This window comes from Crocodylus porosus, unplaced genomic scaffold (genome assembly GCF_001723895.1).
Source record: "Crocodylus porosus isolate Cpor-Errol unplaced genomic scaffold, CroPor_comp1, whole genome shotgun sequence".
Classification (NCBI taxonomy): Eukaryota; Metazoa; Chordata; order Crocodylia; family Crocodylidae; genus Crocodylus; species Crocodylus porosus.
The window spans coordinates 247,777-269,072 of NW_017728938.1; the positions used below are offsets into that span (position 1 = coordinate 247,777).

Sequence of the window (21,296 nt, forward strand, 5' to 3'; positions counted from 1 at the left end):
CCTATTTAATAGGTTGGCTTTTTCCTGGGCGTCAGTTGTCAGTTACCCCATCTGGTTTAGCAGGGGTCCAACATTGCCCTTACTTTTCCTCCGGCTCCCCACATATCTGAAATGGGAGGGGGGCTGCTGGGAAATGGAGTCTGGCTGCTAGCAGGATCCACCGTTTTGCCCATCCCTGAGCTATTGGGTATAGCATGTTGTGTGCCCATTCTTTAGAAGAGTATATTGCACTCCTTATATTACTGTGGTAGGCTTCTCACACAGTTTACTTGGTACTGATCAGAAACCAGCTTTGATACCCTCTCACTTTGACCTCTGATCCATATAGAATAGGTTGGTTTCCACACTGTTTTTTTATAATAATTAATCTTAGATTTTTCTATTTAAGATACACAGTAAAGCTGGGAGAAGACACCCTTTCTCTGCCTGGGTGCAGTCATACGTGTAAGAAGGAAATTGAAGAGAAAAAATGCTGTCCAGGGTTCTGGGGCACTGAGTGCTATGGTATGTTCTTCCATTCTATACCTGTCCTTCCCACCATTGCTAAGATAAGGCACTTTAAAATGGTGCCATAGAGTTACCAGTCTGGCCAGTTTCTTCCAGAGATGTGCTTCATTTTGAGGATTTTTATTTCTACTTCCCGGGCACACATTCAATCTCAAGATCTCCAACGTCTATCTAGGAAGACATGAAATTCTTGGGGAAAGAACTTTTCCCTTTCATGTTATTTGAATACTTATGAGGTTTGTCTCCTAGCATAACTCTGTTGTGTGGAAGTTACTCTAGTTAAAAAGAATATTTTGAAAAAATAAGTGGTTGCTTTTTTAAGTTTCCAAAGAGAGAGAGAGAGAGTTCTTTCCAGGGGTTAAGTCCCTACCTCCACGTGTACTCTAAAATTGGCAGCTTTTCTGTCACTTTTAAGTCTGCTTATTTTCACTTTGAGCTGCGATCTAAATATTTGACTGAATTTCAAAGTAAACTATATAAATTGGGGAATGTTTGCTTCACTTACTGATGTTGTTACTGTAATATTTGTTGATTCTGGTAGAGTCAAGAAGCTGAACCATCAAGCCACAAAATAAAATTTTGATACTTTTGCCAGTCCACTTGAAAACTGAAAAAAACCCTCACTAATTTGTGGGGAGGAGGAGCATGGTAGAGAGCTTTCTAGCATACTTTGAGGCCTGGGTTATATGAATACTCATCAGGGACAAAATGACAGGCAGAACATTTTCAAGACAGGGGACCTATCCTGAGACACTGAGGGCATGTCTACACGGGACGCTAGGTTGCTGTAGCGACGTGCTATGATGATGTGGCCATGGGTGTCTAAGTGTGACCAGCAGCTACTTCACCGTAGCGCGTGCTCCCTGAAGTAGCCGCTAAAAATAACTGTGTGCCGCATGTACAGTGCAGTATGGGTGGTTACTTTTGCTGTTACATTCAGCAGTACATGCCTTGCAGTAAAAACGTCACCATAGGGCAACCCTGAGAGCTTGTTTTTCAAAGTGCCGTTGACGTGCAGTTCTTTGAAGTCAAGAGGGTACTGCAGGTCCTCTGACAAGTATATCTTCCACGATCTCAAACACCACAAATGAGTGACTTCTGAATATCTGTCTGAAAACTCTAAGAATTTTTCTTGGTATTAACAGGGTCAAAAATAACGGCCAGATCCTGCAAAGAGTTTGAATGTCCTCGGTCCCCATTGAGCTAAGTTAATTACAACTATCTAGAATGTATGTGTTTGTTTATTTTTACCATTAGCTGTTTGGGTTGATTTTTTTTTATATTATAATACAAAATTTGAGGCTATTTATGATCTAGCAGAGTACTTCTCTGCTTATACACAATGCCAAATCCAACACTGATGGAACTCCATGGCTGGGCCTGTATAGGTTTTTGTTTTAGATAAGGAGGCAGAGACGTCATTGTTTCTAAGTCCTTTGTTTGCAGTAACAAGGATGAACATGGGGGTAGAGGATGAATAAAGGACAAAGGTGAGGGACAAGTATTGATTTTCTTAATCCAGGCCTGTCCTTTTGTTTGCTAGAATGCCCCGGTGGATCTGAAAATCCTTGCAGTGGCCATGGGACCTGTTTGGATGGTATAACACAGAGTGGAACCTGCATCTGTGAGGTCAGTATATGATGTATCATGAAGGTAACATAATTTCACAAAATGGGTGTATATAGATCCAGTTCAGGTGCTAGCAGCAAAGGAGCTAACCCTCAGGCTAGACAGTGCTTTAATATGATGCTTTAATATGAATGTAAGGATTTGCAAGGTAGGAGGGCAGAGCCAGCCATAAAGGACTAATTAATCCTCCTGTACACTGCATCCAAGGCACATACTGCTGAAAAGTGAGTTGAATTGGGAGGGCTCATTGAGAAGCAGGGATAGGAGGGATCATGTCAAGGGCAGTAAGCTTTGTTTTGCTTTAGATGAATGAAGCCCAGATGTTTTGCATCCTTAAAGGGACAGGACCTTTTTTACCCGTATCTTTCTCTTTGGCAATAATTATACATCATGTGATACACCTAAATAGTTGCAGTTGTTTTAGCCATGACTGGGTTGTCTATATCCGCCATGCTGCTGGGAGAAATTATAAAGCTAATGTAATTTTACCTCCATTTTGTTAAGGGAAAATCTGAAGTTGTAAACAGTATTAAGTCCTGCAGTCCCAAAAGGTGTATTTTTCTTTCTCTCCTTTTTCTCTTACGATGTGATCCAGGTCTTCTGCTCTTTGTCAATGAAGTGATCATTATATATCACATGACTTCACTGATGCAGATTCCATTCCCTGTCATACCATCCAAAAATTGTCCCATGACCACTGCAAGGATTTTCAGATCCACTAGGGCATTCTAGCAAACAAAAGGTCAAGCAGTCTGGATTAGCAACATCCAGAGTTGTGTCCACACCTTTGTCCTGTATCTACCCTCCATCCTCATGCATGGTGCTTGTTACCTCCCATTAGAAGGATGATCTTTACCTGCAAGGGTCTGTGTGCTAGTTTATTTTGAGGCCACAGAGAATGTGTTTGTGTAATGTGGCTGTTCTGTTAGGACTACCAAGTTTTTTTTAGAAATGAAGTGCAATGGATCAAGAGGAGTGTATCCTGCATAGTATGCTCTAGGGATCAGGATTGGTTGGTTGCTCCACCCATTTTGATTATCTTGGTTATGGCGTTCAAGGAGAAAAGGACTGTTTTTCTTCCTCAGACTTTCCATCTATCCCAGACTTTCCACCTATCCACCCTCATGCCAGCATGCTGTCCCTCGTATGTATCCTCCACAACTCAAAAGGTGCAAAAGCCTTGATCCGATATAGCAGGGGGCTCTTATCATTTCAGGCCAGCACTATCCTTTACTACAAGCTTTGTAGGAACAGGATACAAGACTGTAAATTGTCATATAGCAGCTCTCCTCAGAGAAGGGACAAATTAACACACAACATCAGAGCCATGTGAAGTGCTTGCTTCTGCTTCAGAAATGAAACCTGCAGTTGCTTAGCTATCTCTACCCATACCTTATGTAACCAACTGGCTCCCAAAACATAAGCAGTCTAATATATTAATAAAAAAAATCACCCATACACAGTGAGGATCATAGAGTCTGCTCACCCTTTACTTAGTGTTCAAGCCTATAATCTAGAGAAAAGATGACAACAAATTGCATCTCTTCCTTTTCCAAGGATCTAAAGAATACCAGACAAAAACTCAAACTGGGTTTATTTTTATCAGTACAGCTAAGACTAAAAAGATATTGGACCAAACTTTATTTAAGGTCTGATCCAAAAACCCGGTTGAGTCAATAGAGTTAACCCATTGGCTTTAACAAACTTTGAAGCAGGCCTTCAAGACAGAAATTAAGCTTCTAGTCATGATAAGACATTTTGTTCAGGATTTGCCACGATTGTTCGCTGTTTGCTCATTAGTGCAATCATGCATGGTTTTTATCTGTTAAATAAATTGCTCTCTCCATCACATGGGCAAATCATAGGGCACTAGAAAGATCAGTTTTTAAGTTGTGTCATTTAAATTGAAAACAGATAATAAAGAGGAGGTGAAGAGAAAAATCAATTATTAGTTAGCAGCTTGAACTGAGTGATAATGTAAGAAAATAACATTTGACTAATTGTTTTGGTCCATTTAGGAAAGATATAGTGGCTTTGCCTGTCAAAATTGTCGGGATGAGACTGTGTTTGGCCCTGACTGTCAATCAGGTAGGGATGATGAACAATCTGACTAACCTGCAAAGAAAAATCATGATGTAGAGCAAAGTGGAAGGGTTAGTATATAAAGCCTGATCAAGTGTGGAAGCAGGTACTGCCACCAGATAGTGAGTGTGTCTACACATGTATTAGATCCAGGAGCAATTTACTCATGAGTAAACTACTTGCGACTAAATGCTCCCGGGCAGGCATCTACATGTGCAGGGATGTGGGAACAGATTTGCCGCTAATGAAAGCAAACTGAAGGGGGACAGGGTGCCCAGCCCCCACCGGTAGGGAGCTCCTAATGCCAGCCCTGTGGTCGTAGGGCCAGTGCTGGGTCAGAACTAGAAGATCCTTATCTCCCAGTTCCAGCTTCGTGACTGCAGGACCGGTGATGGGGTGGCTATAGGAGATCTTTATCTCCCAGTGCCAGCTCCATGCACTAGCCTGCAGAGCAAGTCCTGGCAGATAAGGATCTCCCACCCTCCACTCCCTGATTGTGATCTCAGAGCAGGGGGCTTGGAGCTCCCTGCTGCCAGGGCAGGGAGATATAGTCCCCACTCAGGCCCTGGTTGCAGCGCCCACCACAACAGCAGGCAGCTCCCGAGGACAGGGAGCTATCTCCTGCCCCCTGGTGACTAGCTGACTGGGAGCAAATGTACTCCCAATCAGGCTTCTACATGAGTGCTATTGCGTAGTAACTCATTGCAAGGAAATTGAAATTTGCTACTTGCATTTGGAGGTAGCAAATTTACTTGTGATTAGTGAAGTTTTCTGCATAGTAAGTGTGTGCACATGTAGACACACATGCTTGCTGCACAGTAAACTGTGCTACTGCACAGTAAAGCATAGTGTAGATGCACCCAGTTATAACTGCCTCTAATATTTTTCAAACCTCTTTATGGATCATTAGGCTGGTTTGGTACATTTGCCAAATACTGAGACTTTAACCCAATGAGATCTGAAATGTGGGAATTGTATTAAATTAATTAAATCCCACATGTAGGCACAGTGGCTTTATAAATGCTGTTTTTGCTTATCTACTTCCAACCTCTGAAAAGGTGGCTTTGTGCATCTGTGAAGATGCATACATATGAAAGTCAGGCCTGTAGGATCGATGAATTTAATTGTGCTGAACGTAGGTTCACCAATATGACATACAGTTACATGCCCAATGTTCCCATATTGAACAAACAAAAAATCATTACAGTCTTTTGCTTAGCAATGATCAGTTTTTCCCAACTGTGATCTCAAAGAAAGCAATTTTTAAATCCTATAATCCCATCATTCAATGCCCTTTATATCTATATTCCAGAACCTTCGGAGGTTTTGGAAAAAAAGGGAATTATATTCCTACTGCTGTATCTAGCAGATACATCTCAAGAGCCCAGTCTGTTCCAAACAACTCCTAATGCTATACTTATGTGGGTTTCTCTTGCAGTGTGTGATTGTCAGCATGGTGTCTGCAACCATGGTATCACTGGTAATGGAAGCTGTACCTGCTATGGAGGATACACTGGTCCCAAGTGTCATCAAGGTATATGTTGACAGTTACAATCCAATTATGAAAAAGACTTGTTATTTATAGCTCAAAAGGAAGAGGGGATGGAAATCTACAACAAGGATAGTTTTGTGATATAGGAATTGGACTAGGACATGGGAGAGCTAGGATTCATTCCCCCACTCTACAACAGGTTTTTTCTGTGGTCTTGTGCAAGTCACACAAACTTTCTATGCCTTATTTCCCCCCTCTGTAAATTGGCTCAATACTATATTTACTTGAATCGAAGATGAGGTTTCCCTGAAATCAGCATGGGGAGAAAAACCCCTCATCTTAGATTTGTATACAAAGAAAGGGTGGGAGGGGGCAGGTGGCTGCTGCAGCTCTGACTCTGGCCCTGAGCCCAGGTCGGGGCCAGAGTCAGACCCACAGCAGCCAACCTGCCCCCTCCACTTGCCCTCTGACGATTCTGTGCCCCCCTCTGCTGCCTCCTCCCCACTCTTACTGTCAGATGCAGCTCAGCTGGTGCTAGAGTCCTTCCCAGGCATGAGCATGTCATCTGCCTGGCGAACCAACAGTGCCAATACTTCTGCATGGTCAGCAGGGGCTGTGCATCCTCCTGCTTTGCTGCCAGAGGAAACAGTGACTGGGGAGCGGAGGAGCGAAAGAGGCAGAGACTGAGGAGTAGGGAGGGAAGAGACAGAGGCTGTGGGGAGCTGGAGGTGGGAGGTGCAGGTTTAGAAGGGACAGTAAGGTTTCAGGGGGGAGAAGGTGGGGAGTAGAGGGTAAGAAGAGTCTGCCTGATGCCTCCAGTCACTTAACCCCCTAACTCACTGCTTTCCCAGCTGTAATAATTGTGGGGTGAGGGGGAATGAATTTAAGACAGCCATTCATATACTTAGATTCTATACCTGGACAATTTATAAATTTTCCATATATGGAATCTAATTACTGGGGAATTGTCTTATATTCAGGGTCATCTTGAATTTGAGTAAACATGATGCTTTCTTGTTTTTTGTATAAGTTGTTTGGCTTGTCTATTTAGGCTTTACATTCTTTGGTGTAAAGAATGTTTCTTGCTATCCATGTTTGATATCCTTGTTGCCTAGTAGACTGGGTCCCAATGTCACTTTGGGACCTTTGGATATAATAATGATGATGATGATGAAACAATATAAATATATTTTTCACATTTTCATGTAGCAAGTTATATTTTCCTAAGGCATCTAGCATACCTGAGTGAGACCTACCTTTCTTTTGTGATTTCAGAACTACCCCTTTGCAGAGAATTGACTTGTGAACCCAAAAGCCAGTGTGTGGTAAAGGCTGGAGTAGCAATATGTGACTGCAGTCCAGGGTATAGTAAGGTTGGGAGCACGTGCCAAGGTAAAAACCCCATCCTAGTCAGAGATTCAGAAAAATCCCCTGTGCCTAGATTCATGTGGCAAAGAGATAACAATGATGCACCAAATAGTGCTGCACCCCTCTTCCTCCACATGCGGTAAGTCCTTCGCTTGGGCAGAACTGTGTGAAGGGGTGCCCTGCAGTGAATGAGAGTGCTCAGGGAATTCAGAGGAATAACCTCAGCACTTGGCCCCTGCTACCAAGAGTTTATTGTGATTACTTCTTGCACTGGTGTGGTGTGGGAGTGTAATGCTGAGACAGGATTGTTAAGGGTTAGTCAGTTCCATATAAATGATCATATAATAAAGAGATGATCGATTAAAGTTTTACCTCATTATGATCTCTCAGTTTATGGTAACCTGGAACATAAAAGTACCTGTCTCTTAGGGTCCATACTAGACCAGTGTGTCAAAATGATGCTTGGTTGTTGTGCTTGGAGAGGTGTTAGTTTCAGATGATGGGATTTTAACAGCAAAATTGGAATTTTAACAGCAACTACTTTTTACCACGTCGGTGTTACATTTCAGAAATGGATAGCAGCTGATGAAGTAGATTGCTACCTATGAAAGATCATGCTTTTCTGAACTAGTTAGGGCAGGGGGGGCACCTTAGGCTAAGTACAGACATTCAAAAAGCCCCTGGCAGAATTGCTCTGTTGCACTTTACTTGCAGTGCTTTCAGTTAGAGTGGGTATGAACCAAAGAGACATTTGCCATTCAGTGGGGAGGGCTAAGTGTCTGCCTGCTCTGGCCAAGACCAGCAGGTGGAGAGTGCTCCTATATGCCTCCCAGGAGGCTGCCCCACCCCAGCAGCTTACTGTTTGGGATCTCACATGGGGCTGGGCCACATCTGTATGGCAGCAGGCTCCCTTTCCCTTCCCTTGCCCCAGCTGCATGACAAATATAGCCAGGAGTTGCACTGCAGGGCTGCCTGGCTGGCTCTTCACTGTGCCAAGAAAAGAGGCTGGGAGGGGAAGGGAGCCCCCGTGCCACACCCTGCTCCCAGACCCCAGCCAGAAAGCTGTGGGGGAGGCCCCTAGCCGCACGCGGGGCTCCCTTCCCCACCAACCTCAGTTCCAAACCATGAAAAGCTGTCTGAGCAGCCCCTGGCTGCAGCTGTCATGAGGCTAGTGTGGGGGGAAAGGGACCCCCCTTCTTGAAGGGCAGACCCCCACAGCTTGCTGGCTAGGGTCTGGGGTGGGCAGGGCAGGTCTGTGTGGTAGACCTGGAGGGCTCTCTTCCCTCAGCCTCCCAACAATGGCAAGCTGCCTGGCCAGCTTTTCACTGTGCTAGGAACTAGGGCCTGTGGGGAAAGGGAGCCCCCCATGCTGTGCGGGCTTCCCTCCCAGTTTGCTGGCTGGCCTCTTAGGAGAGGGCCAGCCCAGGTCCATGGGGCTGAGGAGCTGTTTCTTCCCCCCACCCCCAGTTTCTGGCTTAGCAAATTCTGGCTACAGCAGTCAAAAGGTAGTGAGGGGGAGGGGACAACACTCCTACTAACGAGCTTTAGTTTAAGTGCCTCTGCCACTGTTTTGAAGCTTGGGGACTCTAATATGCAAGATACTGTGGAGCTTTAATTAGAGTGGCTCTCGGAGCCACTCTAATTAAAGTGCCCCCCTCCTGCCCCTGGAGCATTTGTAAAAGTGCCATTAGAGTGGGATCCACTATGTTTAAAGTGGTTTAAGTACCATGAACATCTCCTCTGTTATGGCTTTAGAGCACTTCCTGCACACTTAACACGTTTTAAGTGTAACATCTGTACCTAGCCTCAGAGATTACCTTCTACCATAAATGGATAGTGTGATTTCTCTTACTCAAACTAAATTTTAATTTTATTAATTGCATTTTCCAATAATGAAAAGTACTACCATAGTGATTTATGTTTATATCTCAAGGGGCATGATTTCCAATATCAAGTTTCAAGTGACCTTAAGTAGATAATGAAACAAAAATTTAGTTTCAGATCCTCCTCAAAAAGAAGTGAAAGTTCAGAAGCAGATCCAAATTTATTTCTGGTCCCTCTCTCTTTAATTTTTATACTTTTAATATGAAATGACTGTAAGTCTCATTTATCCAAATCCATCTTCAGAAATAATCTCCTTTGTTTGAAATTAGTATATTTTTTTCTTTATACTTGAATAAATTTTGCATCCTCCATCCATTTTGGATTAATCAGTTTCTACTGTATGACTTTATATGTTGGTTTGAAATCTGTGCCTTCTCTCTTCCTTTCACATACAGTTCAAGATCCTTGTGCTTCATCACCATGTTCCCCATTAGCCAACTGTAAAGTTCTTGGACCTTTAAAGTATGAGTGCACCTGCAAAGATGGTTATCAAGGAGATGGGGAAATATGTCAACCAATCAATCCTTGCATTAATAATAATGGAGGCTGCCCTGAAACATCTACACTCTGTATTTATCAAGGTCCAGGGAGGGTAAGATGAAGAACTGTGTGATGCACTTGTATATGCCAGCAGAAATCAGAAAAATAATTGTATAAATTGCATCGAACAAAGGTGTTATGCTTGGAAAATCTAAGTTAGACTAATCTGTACTTGGATAAAAGCTGTTATATCAATGCAAGATTATAACCATCTGACTTTTCTTTCCTTAGTCGTCTTGCGTGTGTAAACCTGGAATGAGCAGCCTAACTCCTTCAGCAGGCTGCTTCTTTATTAGTGAGTGTCAGCGGTTTTACTGTGACATGACTTCACAATGCAAAATTAGTCCAAATGGGAGTCCTAGGTGAGTTGATCTAACAATCTCTGTTAAGATGTATCATTCTGTAGATCAAATGCTGTTTTGTTTTAATGAGCAGAATAATACTGGGAAATCAGAGATGGGTAGAAGTATTGGTCTAAATCAAGGTTTGAGAAGAGCAAAAATAAGAACCTACTGAAACCAGTCAGAGATGTATGTAAGTCATTGCTAGCAACAACCTGGTACATAAGCTGCTTGCAGAAGTTAAAAAAAAAAATCAAAAAATGGCATTTACACTCAGTGCACTCCTGCGCCGAACCCAGCACAGGCCCAGAAGAGGTATTGCATTAGTTAGACCTGGCTCTCCCAACATCTGTATAGATTGAGTGCTTTAGTAGGGCTTTTTTGACACTTTATTGACTCAACTTTAGGAAAAAAGTGCCAAAAAGCCCTGCTGAAGCGCCCAATCTATACAGACACTGTGGGGATGGATCAAACTACAGCGCTGCTGCTTCTGGTAAAATGTGGGTTTGGGGTTTTTTTAATGTCTGCAAGTAGCCATAGGCCATGAAAGGGATTTGAAACCAGGCTATGCAACACTCCAGCCCAGTCCTCTTATCACTTAACAAAAGCAGTATCTTTCAGTATCTGTAGCAGTAGTAGGCTGTTACCTTATAGTGATCCAGACATTAATGGGGACACAATGCACACAGAGGGAGTCTCAGACAGAACCTGCAATTTGTATTTGAGGAAAGAATCTTCCGCATTCTTCACAGGAAGAGAACAAATGAGGATTTCATTATCCTGCTCTCAGCACAGTGGACAAACACTCTTAAGTTGGCCTTTAAATGATTCCTAGGGAAGAAATAAGTACTCTCAATATAGTACTCTTCTGAGCAACCACTTAGGACTCATTCACCCCTCATTTTCAGATAGAGCTGTGCTAGAGAAGGGGCAGATTGCCTGGGCCACAATGTCTGACCTAATGGTCTCCTGGGCACTGGAGAAGGCACAGCCAGTGGCGACACATAGTGGGTACATAAGGGTGCATGTGCACCCCCTGAGAGCACTGGTGCACCCCCTCACAACCATCATTCCCCACTTAGGCAGCAGGTGGTGGGGGCAGGTAGGAGTGCTGGTGCCCCCTGGAGTGTGCTGGCCGGGGAGTGGTGGTGCCAGGCAGGTGTGTCTCTGGCCGTGTTCACTCTTAGAGTCAGCTTAGAAGTAATGCTGCTTCCGGGTTGGTGTGCACTGGTGTGATCAGCTGCAGGGGAATGCGCACCCCCCGGTCACTGACTGGCTGCCTGGGGGAAAAGTCCCCCCCCCCCCCCCAACTCAGGAGGCACCAGTCGCCCATGGGCACAGCAAAGGAAAATGCTTGTGCAAAACATCATAGTGTGCAGTAATGTGATGTAGTCTCTGTAAGAAGTAGTCATGGCTTTTTGGGGGGCAGGAAAGGGAAGATATGGTTCCATTTCTCATATCACTAGCACTGCTGGCAACATTAGGAGACTCCTCCTGCTAGTATTACCTAGGCCACAACAGAGAAATTATGGCTAGATGTAATTATGGTACATATACTTGGTGAAAGAGGTTCTCCTTTCTCACTTGGCTGCTCTAGAACATACTATAGGAACAAGAAAATTAGGGTTGAAAGGGACCTACAGAGGTCATCTAGTCCAACCCCCTACTCAAAACAGGATCGTCCCCAGCTAGGTCAAACCAGTCAAGGCTTTGATTACCTGGGTCTGAAAAGCCGCTAAGGATGGAGATTCTACAAGTTATTTTCATAGCCTCTTCCAGGGCTTTACTACCCTCCTAGTGAGAGAGGTTTTCCTAATATCTAACCTAAATTTCTATTGCTACAACTTGTGACTTGCTCCTTGTTCTGTTATATGCCACTACTGAATATAGTCTAGTTCTATTCTCTTGTAACCATCTGCAGGTAGTTGAAGGATGTTATTAAGCCCCCCCTCAGTCTTCTCCTCTCCAGACTAAATAAGTCTACTTCCCTCATCCTCTCCTTGTAAGTCATGTGTCCCAGTGCTCTAACCATTTTTGATGCCCTCTGCTGGATTCTCTCCAATTTGTCCACATCCTTTCTGTAGTGGAAAGACCAAAACACAGTACTCCAGATGTTGCTGAGTGCAGCCCTGGCCCAACCCCTACTCCAGGAATAGCTCAGTGCCACCCTGGCCTCAGCCCACAGTGGCAGCCCACTCTCGCCCTATGTGCAGATCCAGGGCACACGCCCTCCCCCCATGCCCTCCTGGGCTGCATGCAGCAGTGGGAGCCATCCCCGCCCTGCACCCCCAGGTGAGCCATTCACAGCTCCATCCTGTGCCCTGCCTCAGCTGTGCAGCACCTGCCCCAGCCCTAGCCCCACTCCCTCACCACAGGGGCCTCAATCTGCACCCCCCATGCCCCTTCCCTCACAACAGACTTACCAGCCAGGCTATGATATATACATTTAATTCATATATTTATTATTCTTTTAATGTTAATTAGTGTAACCTGCCTTATATCACATAATTGGTAACATTAAAAACAAGAAAAAAATATAAAGGGTTATATAAGTTTGAAACTTTGACAGAGAAGGGGTACACTTGTTAAAAAGTTGAAAACCCCTATCTTAATACGTTAAACCGTGCTCTTTTTGAACTGCTAGACCTGGAATTCCTGTTTGGGATGAGTCAAAGTTTAGGGCTATGGGGCATATCATTAGTTTCTTAGAGTGGTACTCAATATTGGGTTGCACTATAACCTCAAGTGTTTAGATTTTTTAATAATTACTACTGAATTATTATTTAGCTAGATGTATTGTTCTTCATGCAGGTACTTGTGTGCTTCCCTGCAGGCAGAGAATCCCATAGATTATGCTCTAAGACATTATTCTCCCTGCTTCTGTTTTAGCCTCAAATTTTTTCTCTTTAATTTCCAGATGTGACAGTTTGTCCCATTTTTGTCTCAAGGTTAGATTAGCGTAAATGAATTGTACTTGGAAACTGAAGCAAATGCAGAATAAGGCTAGTTGTTTATTACCCAGATTTTCAGCCTGCATTTTATGACAGGTATAAAAATACTTGAGCCCCCTCTACATGGGCACTGACACTGTCGCTACAGTTAGTGTGACTGCACTGATATAGGAGAAGAAGCTATCCTAGTATAGTCAAGCCTTTTCTAGGAGCACCTTATGCTAGAGTTATGTAACTTGCCCTGGCTGCCTATAAATTTTGGGGTGGCATTTGTGATCTGCATAGGGTAAATACTAGCATCGTTGTGACCAGCGTGTGACTTGGAGGCCCCTTAATGTAAAAGATGGTACAGTAGAACTTGGATTCTTTGCTGGAGTAGTTTCTCTACCTGCCTGCAAAGATGAGGGCTTGCAAACTAACTGGCATATGTAGCTACAGCAGATAGCCGCATAGGTCCACTGAGGTGCTCCAATTGTTTGCTGCAGTTTTTATTTCAAAGTGTGATACTTCTCCAGTCACCTGTACAGGACCATTGCTGTGCTTCAGCTGAGTGGAGAAGCAGTGGCCTTTGAAGTAAAAGCTGTAGCAACCTGCTGTTCCACTCATTCTTGATTAGATCACCCACTGCAAAGTAAACCATCTGTTTACACAAAAATCTGGGTTCTACTGTACCACCAGAGCTTTATCTTTTGGAGCGGATGGACTTATTTTGACTGGTCTCTTCAGTCTTTCAGATTCACGTTATTCTGTTTCTCTCCATGATGGGCATGTTTACAAGAGATGTTTGCTGCGGAGTTGACTAATTAGCTCTGCAGTAAACATCTCAGCATCTATACATGCAGCCCTATTAGGCTGCGGGAAACTAATACTCTACACTAATAAACTCTTCTGTAAATTCAAATACTTTCCGTCTATGGAGTTTTTTCATGCACAGCAGTGCATGTGTAGATGCTGACCCGGCTGGCTGGGGCATGAGTGTGCTTCAGTGTGGGGGCTGCCTGCTGGGTAGCCTGTGCTGAAGCCCCCATCCAGCCTCTCCGCAGCACATCGAGCAGGGTTGGAGCAGCCCTGGGCTGGCAGGTCGAACCCCCGGACCCCCTGAAACCAAGGCTTCTCTGACCTGCCTCAACATGCTGTGGTCCCAGGTACACATGTAAACATGGCGCCCAGGAACAATAAACTCTGGTGTGGTACGTGTTGGAGTTTATTGTTTTGTATTAATAATATGCACATGTAGATTCACCCAATATGTATGGATTTGTGCTGCTTAGACAACACCAGTTTAATATGATCAAAATATCTAGACTCAATGAGTGGGTCACATACAGATTATAATACATGATGTTAAAACTATTCTGTAACAATTTTTTTCACTCTTATCCTGGTGTTTAGCTGTGTCTGCAAGGAAGGGGAGATTGGAGATGGGAGAAGCTGCTACAAAAGTCTCATGAGTGAAATCTCTCAGCTGAATACTCGAGGAAGGTTTCTCAGGAAGTTAAACAGTGCAAACAAAATGTTTGGTAACTGACTTCTGATTTTATTTGGGGGATGGAGATTAGATGGGAGTAGGCATGCCAGTGGATACTTTAAATAATATATTTACCTCAGATTTTTTTCACAATGTATGACAAGATATTGCAGCCTTGAGAAAGCTACACCTGATATTTAACAAAAGAACAGTGAAGATTATTATGCAAGAGTTATTAGTGTTCATCAAAGGTGACAGTCCTGGTGACTGACATCCTCTCTCCACACAAGAAGCTTAGGCTTGACTATAAGCTTCACCCTTCTCACCAACAACTCACCAACATGCCTTATCTGGCAGGGACTACTTTGTGGATATTTCAGTCATGATGACTCATTTGCACATTCCCAGCAATCCTACAAATAATGAGGGAGGTTTTAGTGCTATAAATAAATCTACCCACAAGGACTGAACAGAGATCCATCTTCTTTTTTTTATGTGATCAAACAGCCAACATACTAGCTGAGCCTGGATATTTTACTATGAGCTTAATATGCTTCTATGAGCAACAATTTATGTAACCAAGGTGTTGGTAACTTAGATCCTGCTTCAAAGCCCATGGCTATCCATGGAAAAGCTTCCATTGACTCTTGTGGTCTTTATTTCCACTGGATCTTTAAAGAGTTACTTCAGTAAAATCTGACTATATTATTTATCTGTACTAACTATAACATTTTTGTGCAGAGATGACAGTTTGAGTGTGTGCAAATTCAAGCTTACAGTTGAAATTGTTCTGCAAGCTTAGGCCTCCATCCAAGGGTTGTAAACATCAAAAGGAAGCCTACAGCTATCTTAGGATAAACCCCTAAAAAGACTACCGTCCATTATCAAGTAATATCTGTGATATTCCTGTGAACTTTCTGATCCATCCAGTCCACATACATATGCTTTAGCTATTCACTCCAGGATGAAAACTCTAGGGTGAATTATATCCACTAACAAAAGGAATAATAAAAACAATCACTTAAGTTATTGTTTATTTCATATAACTGGTTTTACTTTTATTTTTTAACAGCTTCAGGTTGTTCATTGATATTGACAAAATACGGACCTTTCACAGTCTTTGTGCCAAGTCTTCATTCATTTAATGATAAATTTGACTTCAATGTAAGTTTTGCCACATTCTGGTAACCTTGAATCTTAGAATTTCTTCTTATTTTTGAGGGCTATATTCTTCAAAAAGTAACTGACTTTTCAGAGAGAAACTTTAGAAAGCAAAACATTTAGGAATGATTGCAGATTGCTCTTATATACCATTTAATGTCTGGTTGAGATTAATTTTAAAAAAAGATGCTAAATCCTCAGCATTGCTTTGAAAATCCTAGTCTCTTTCTCTCTTGTTTCTCTTTATTTATAGAAACTTTGTAATATTTTTGTATATGATTTTGAATGTTAGCTCTGGTTGTTTATACTTTAGTGGGTGAGTCTATATGTGCATTAAAGTGCTTTTCCTAATGTGCATTAAATGTAGTACCTCCAATGTGAGGGGTGAAGAAATGCACATTAGACTGCCTTAATGTATACTACCAAATGTGCATGGTTTTTAAGTTACACTTAGTTCATGGTAGCCTATTTTACTGTGCTTTAGCATAATCACACATTTTTTGCATGGCACTTTAATGTGCAGTAAAATAGGCTACTGTGCATTAAAGCACATGTGTAGACTCACCCAGTAAACCCTAATCCACTCCTTCTAAGACTGATACTTCTCAGTACTTTCTAGGGCTTTTACTCTTTAAGGATGGAATTTTCAAAAAGCACTAAGGAGTGATGTACTGCTACTCCCATTCAGACTTTTTCTGTCTTATTCAAAACCACTTTTAAAAATATGAATAAACCCTAACTATTGACATTAACTATTGTTGAGAGACAATGAGGATTTAAGAAATCTAACACAAATCTTAATTTTATAAATACTTAATGTAATAAGCATTAATTTAATAATTGCATTTAATAAGCAATATTTGCATTCAATAAGCAATACTTTAATAATAATTAATTACATTATGGATTGGCTGACTTCTGGACCAAGATTTCACATCTTGCGTGCATTTCTTAGTATTTATAAGTATTTAGTGATGGGGAATCTGAAGTGGTAACTTGCTCAAAGGAAATTTGCATCAGAGACAGGATGGGAGCTCAGGAGTCATGTGTTCTCAGTTTTGGGTTCTATGGGGACCAAGCAAAACTTCCCAATATCACCATTTAAATATTTTTAATAAATTGTATTAATTTGTAACAATTTTCACAAAGAGCAACCAAGCTAACCATAAAAAATTTTAAAAGCTTATAAGCCATATCCTCAGGGTGGAAAACTCTGCTAAACATGATCAGAGAGGAGCTACTTAATACAGATTATTTGATTACTTATACAAATTATTTGACTGGTATTTAAATTGCAGACCAAGTCCTCTTCTTGCTTTTGTTACATTTCAGGGCTGGGTTCCTCTGATTACTTGTAAATGAAGAGGAAATGCCTTTAAAAGTACTTCAAAGCTGACTTCTGAGACTGTGATAATATAATTCCTACAAACATAGCTGAACACCACTGTATGATTTAACTCTCCCCCTTCCCCCCCCAAAAAAAAACAACATACACACAAAAAAACAAAGGGCATTTTTATACGTGCTCCAAGAGGGCACTTTAATTAGAGTGGTTCCAAGAGCTGCTGTAATTAGAATGCCCACAGTCTTGTGTATCAGCATCCCTGCACTTCAAAATGGTGGTGGGGGCACTTTAATTAAAACTCATTTGATGAGCTTTAGTTCAAGCTTCACTGCTGTAATTTTGAAGTGCAGGGATCCTGATACATGAGACATGGAGGCTGGCTGGAGTGCACTAATTAGCCTGCTGCAGCAGACTCGATTAATCAAATCTGCTCTATTTTTAGCTAGGCCATCCTTGCTATGTGTGTAAGTGTATTTATTTCACATACATGTGTAAAATTTTTGTTTGAAGTAGTAGGCTCAGTGCACGAGCCACGTGGTAGCATCTCTTGGGCTGCATTATATAGGAGATCCATCTAAGATTACTATTATACTATTATAATGGTAATATCTGACTTTTAAAAAATGGTGACAATACTCTCCTGGGCACTATCAAAGATTTCTAATTCAATACAACAGAAAAAAAAGCCGTAGCTTTTTTATCAGAAATGATCAAGCTCACATGTAAAGTATTTCTTTCTGTGTGCTAGATAGGAGACATTTAACTGATATTTTTTAAAACATCTTTGTAAACTTATCATTTCTTTCTTTCTTTTTAATGGCATGAAGGATACCATTGCAGAAAATTTATGCAAGATGCACATAATTCCTGGTCAGCATTTGTTGGAAGATATGATCAAAACCAAAACAATGTGGACATTGTCTGGGCATCAACTGACATTTAATGACCAGGTAAAGACTTTATAGTATTATACTACGTACTGGATTGCTGCTTCACATGGTACTAGACCAAATGTTAAAGCTGTACTGCTGACCTACCTTCATACCAGGAAACCTCTCTCTTGAATCAACAAAGTCAGGCCTATCCAAATTCAGCAGGCCCAGGGACCACATGCAACACCAGTGTGAAACCCCTTAGCTGTACACTACATGTGTCACATGCTGCCCCACCATATGGGTTCCACAGGTACCTCCCATGCCCCTCTTCCCCCCTGCCCCAGCAGCACTGGCAGTATATGGCTCCCTAGCCCCTGGCAGCACCAGCAGCATGCAGGTCTCCACAGCCTCCCGTCCCCCCAGGCAGTTCCCACTCCCCCCAGGTTGTGGCATGTGGTGCATGTCCCCTCAGGCCCTCCCCTGCTGTGCGGTAGTGGGAAAGGCAGGTACTGGGGCATGTGGGCTGTGGCTCACCAGTTGAACAGCATTGTTCTGATTTATAACAAGTAACTTTATATTTCCATATTATAATAATTAAATCATAGATGTAGAAAACCTGCAAACTCATCTAGCCTGTTTACTTGTCAATGAAAAATTGATCATTCCCTGCTTGCAGTTTATTCTGCTGTACTATATCCATCTAACTTTTCAAATAATGGCACTTTGCAAGACCAATATTCAAAATAAATTCTTTTCTTAGAATTCTCTGCTTTGTCCCTTTTGTGTCTAGATTAATTCAACATACTCTTACTGCTTTCTTGTCTCTTAAACACTCCAGTCTTATATATGAAGATCATATTTTGTCAATTGTGGCAAAGTGGGAACTCCCCGACCGGCTACAGTGCTGGTCTCCCACCTGTCTGGGCATGCCATCTGCCTTCTCTCCTGCCATGCCTTGTTGTTAAATAATTATGGTCTTACTTAGGCAGGAGGGTGCCCTTTGAATGCCCTGTTCTCTTGGGCCTTTGTATGCAGCTCCAACCACCCCTATACTGCATCCCAAGCCTCACAGATGACATACTGTTCAATTGCTGGCTCAAGGCTGGGCCCAACTAGACATACAGTTGTGTCTCTTTCTCACTGCCATGTTACAGGCCAATTCATACCACCCCTCTCTCATCAGGGCCTCTAACACTCCACCAGCTCTCACCCAGTCTCTTGCATACCGCCCCCTTGGGCCACACTCCCTCCCTACTTTGTGAGATCCTCAGGTTTAGCTTTCCATTCTTCAGTCAGCCTGGGTGCAGTCTCACAGGCGTCTCCCACTACCCCACTGTGTGTTGACTGAGCAATTGCTCAATTGTAGGCCTAGTTTAGCCATGACCCCACACCAGAACATAATGCCCCTTCCTCAGGCCCCTAATCATGCCCCTCACTCTCAGGGCCTCTCCTCAGCCTCCGGACCACCTTTGGCCTCAAGCACCCAAAGCCTTTTACCGGGACCTTACAGACCCTGCTCTTGGGGCTTCATCTCACTTGACCTTCTTGCTCTTGGGGCCCCATCCCCCACTCTCCAGGCCTTACGCCCCAACAGGCTCAGGTGCTTGGGTTAAGGTGCCCCTCCTCACCTTTCACTGGGGAGGTAACTGGCCTGGCATTTCCGGGGGGCTCCCACACCACTAGGAGCCCCACCAAGCCACCCTTCCCCAGCAGAGTACAGTTTCGAGTCATGCCCAAGACCAAGAGGTCTCCTCCTTCCCCAATTCCCCTTGCTGTGGCACTCAGATCCAGCTCCAGCTCTTCCTCTGGCACTGGAAGGCTCAGCATGGGAAGTGAAATGGGGGTGGAAGAGACTGTCATGCTGGTACTTGTGGTCATGGTGGTGGTGGTGGCAGGGGGGGTTATGGCTGGTGCTCTTGGAGGGGATGCAGACTCAGGTACAGGCAGTGGCACTGGCACTGCTCCCCTCTCCTTGCTGCTTCTGTAAGTCTCATCCCTGCTAGCTGGAGGAAAGAGGCTGTTTCTCAGTTTGACGGGGGGGAACTTACACATCTCCCTCTACCCCCTCTTCTGCCACTCCCTGAAGGCTTGCCATCTGCCTTTCCACAACACTTCATGGTGTGCTCCATAGTGTCTTGTTTTTTATAAAAATATATACATGTAGCTGCGTTCCTATCTAAAAAACCTCTCCCTCACCTTTGAGTTGTTGCAGGAGCAGCAGCTCCACCAGGAGATGTTCCTTCCATGGCATCAGACAGCAAACTGCACTCCTACCCTTTTTTTCCTTAGTTGTCCCACCAAAAAAAAATAATTATCAGTTGTATCTTTCAAACTTTAGCCCTACACAGTGGGGGCTATTAGTTAACTAGCGGGGCCTTAAGGCCCACGATCTCTGAAAGATACAAATAGACAGGCAGCAAACTGCTAGCTCCAGCTTTGCTGGCCTGAATCTTAAAGCAGCCGCTCATCAGAGCTGGGGCCGCAGCTGCCAGCTGCTTATCCCAGCTCTTATAATGGCAAACACCATATGGTATTTGTTATCTAATAATCTTAATTATTAAAACAAAATTGAATATTAATCAAACAAATTTGTTATTAAGTTCTTTAAGTTTGTTGTTGTGCAGCACCCCTCCAACCTTCAAATCGTTTTCTTTGCTTTCCTCAGAAGTCCTTCAGTCTCTATTGTATTGAGATGCCTAGGAGTAAGTACTTTATTTAAAGTAAGTTCTCACTAGTGCTGCAAACAGTAGAGGGAGACTAGAACATATCTGTTTCCACTGCACTACAGATTTCCAGAGCAAATCTTGACAATATGCCTAAGACAGATTCCGTAGTGTCTCTCAAAAGGTACCATACTGAAGACTCATATTAGAAAAGGTTTTAAAGCCAACTTTGTGCCTCCCTAACTTGAGGAGTTAAAGCTACCCCTAGCTCCAATCGAAGTGGCCCCAGAGGCTTCTCTAACTAACAGTTGCCTATGAGTTGTACAATCTAGAACTGTCCTGACTACTCCTCTCCTGTCTTTATATAAGCCTCTTCATAGGGTCTGCAAGAAAGGCAATGTAGGACCTCAAGCCCCAGCTGCTATTTTCTATGGAGTAACTCCCATTGCCTTTATCAGCATTTGTACACTGCTGGCAAGGCACATGAAGCAGAAGGAAGAGCCCCCTAGCCATAATAGTGAATGACTTTATCGTATGTATACTTAATAAAATAGAACCCATCAACAACATAGACCGTGTGTGTCCGTGCTAGTAAAGGCAGAAAGTCTCCTTTCCCGAGTGCCCTGTGGATCAGTATCTAATATAAGTCTGAAGCCTCTGGGGCCACTTTGATTGGAGCTAGGGGTTGCTTCGACTCCAAATACACCCTCAAGTCAGGGAGGCACAAAGTTGGCGTTAAAACCTTTTCTAATATGAGTCTTGGTGTGGTGCCAGAGGACTGGAAGAGGGCCAATGTGGTTCCTATCTTCCAAAAAGGGAGGACAGAGGACCCAGGAAACTATAGGCCAGTTAGTCTTACTTTGATCCTGGGTAAGCTTTTTGAGAGAATTATCCTGGCACATGTCCATGAGGGGCCAGCAGGGGAGATTATGCTTAGGGGCAACCAACATGGGTTCATTCGAGGCAGGTCCTGTCAGACCAACCCGGTGG

At 43.1% G+C, this 21,296-nt stretch overlaps 2 protein-coding genes across 3 annotated transcripts in view; both read left to right on the forward strand.

Moving 5' to 3' along the window:
• Positions 1-21,296, forward strand: part of LOC109318265 (stabilin-1-like) — a 449,042-nt gene that overhangs the window by 247,047 nt on the left and 180,699 nt on the right. The gene's annotated exons all lie outside the window — the stretch shown is intronic.
• The window catches only part of LOC109318266 (stabilin-1-like), a 56,556-nt gene that overhangs the window by 12,671 nt on the left and 22,589 nt on the right, over positions 1-21,296 (forward strand). The window contains exons 3-12 of one of the 2 annotated variants that reach the window (XM_019547393.1): positions 374-504; positions 2,051-2,136; positions 4,155-4,224; positions 5,657-5,752; positions 6,986-7,102; positions 9,358-9,554; positions 9,734-9,864; positions 14,187-14,314; positions 15,335-15,426; positions 17,596-17,718. In XM_019547393.1, coding sequence (XP_019402938.1) covers positions 374-504; positions 2,051-2,136; positions 4,155-4,224; positions 5,657-5,752; positions 6,986-7,102; positions 9,358-9,554; positions 9,734-9,864; positions 14,187-14,314; positions 15,335-15,426; positions 17,596-17,718 — 1,171 coding nt within the window. The remainder of the gene's footprint in view (positions 1-373; positions 505-2,050; positions 2,137-4,154; positions 4,225-5,656; positions 5,753-6,985; positions 7,103-9,357; positions 9,555-9,733; positions 9,865-14,186; positions 14,315-15,334; positions 15,427-17,595; positions 17,719-21,296) is intronic. The other variant, XM_019547394.1, reaches the window with a different exon arrangement.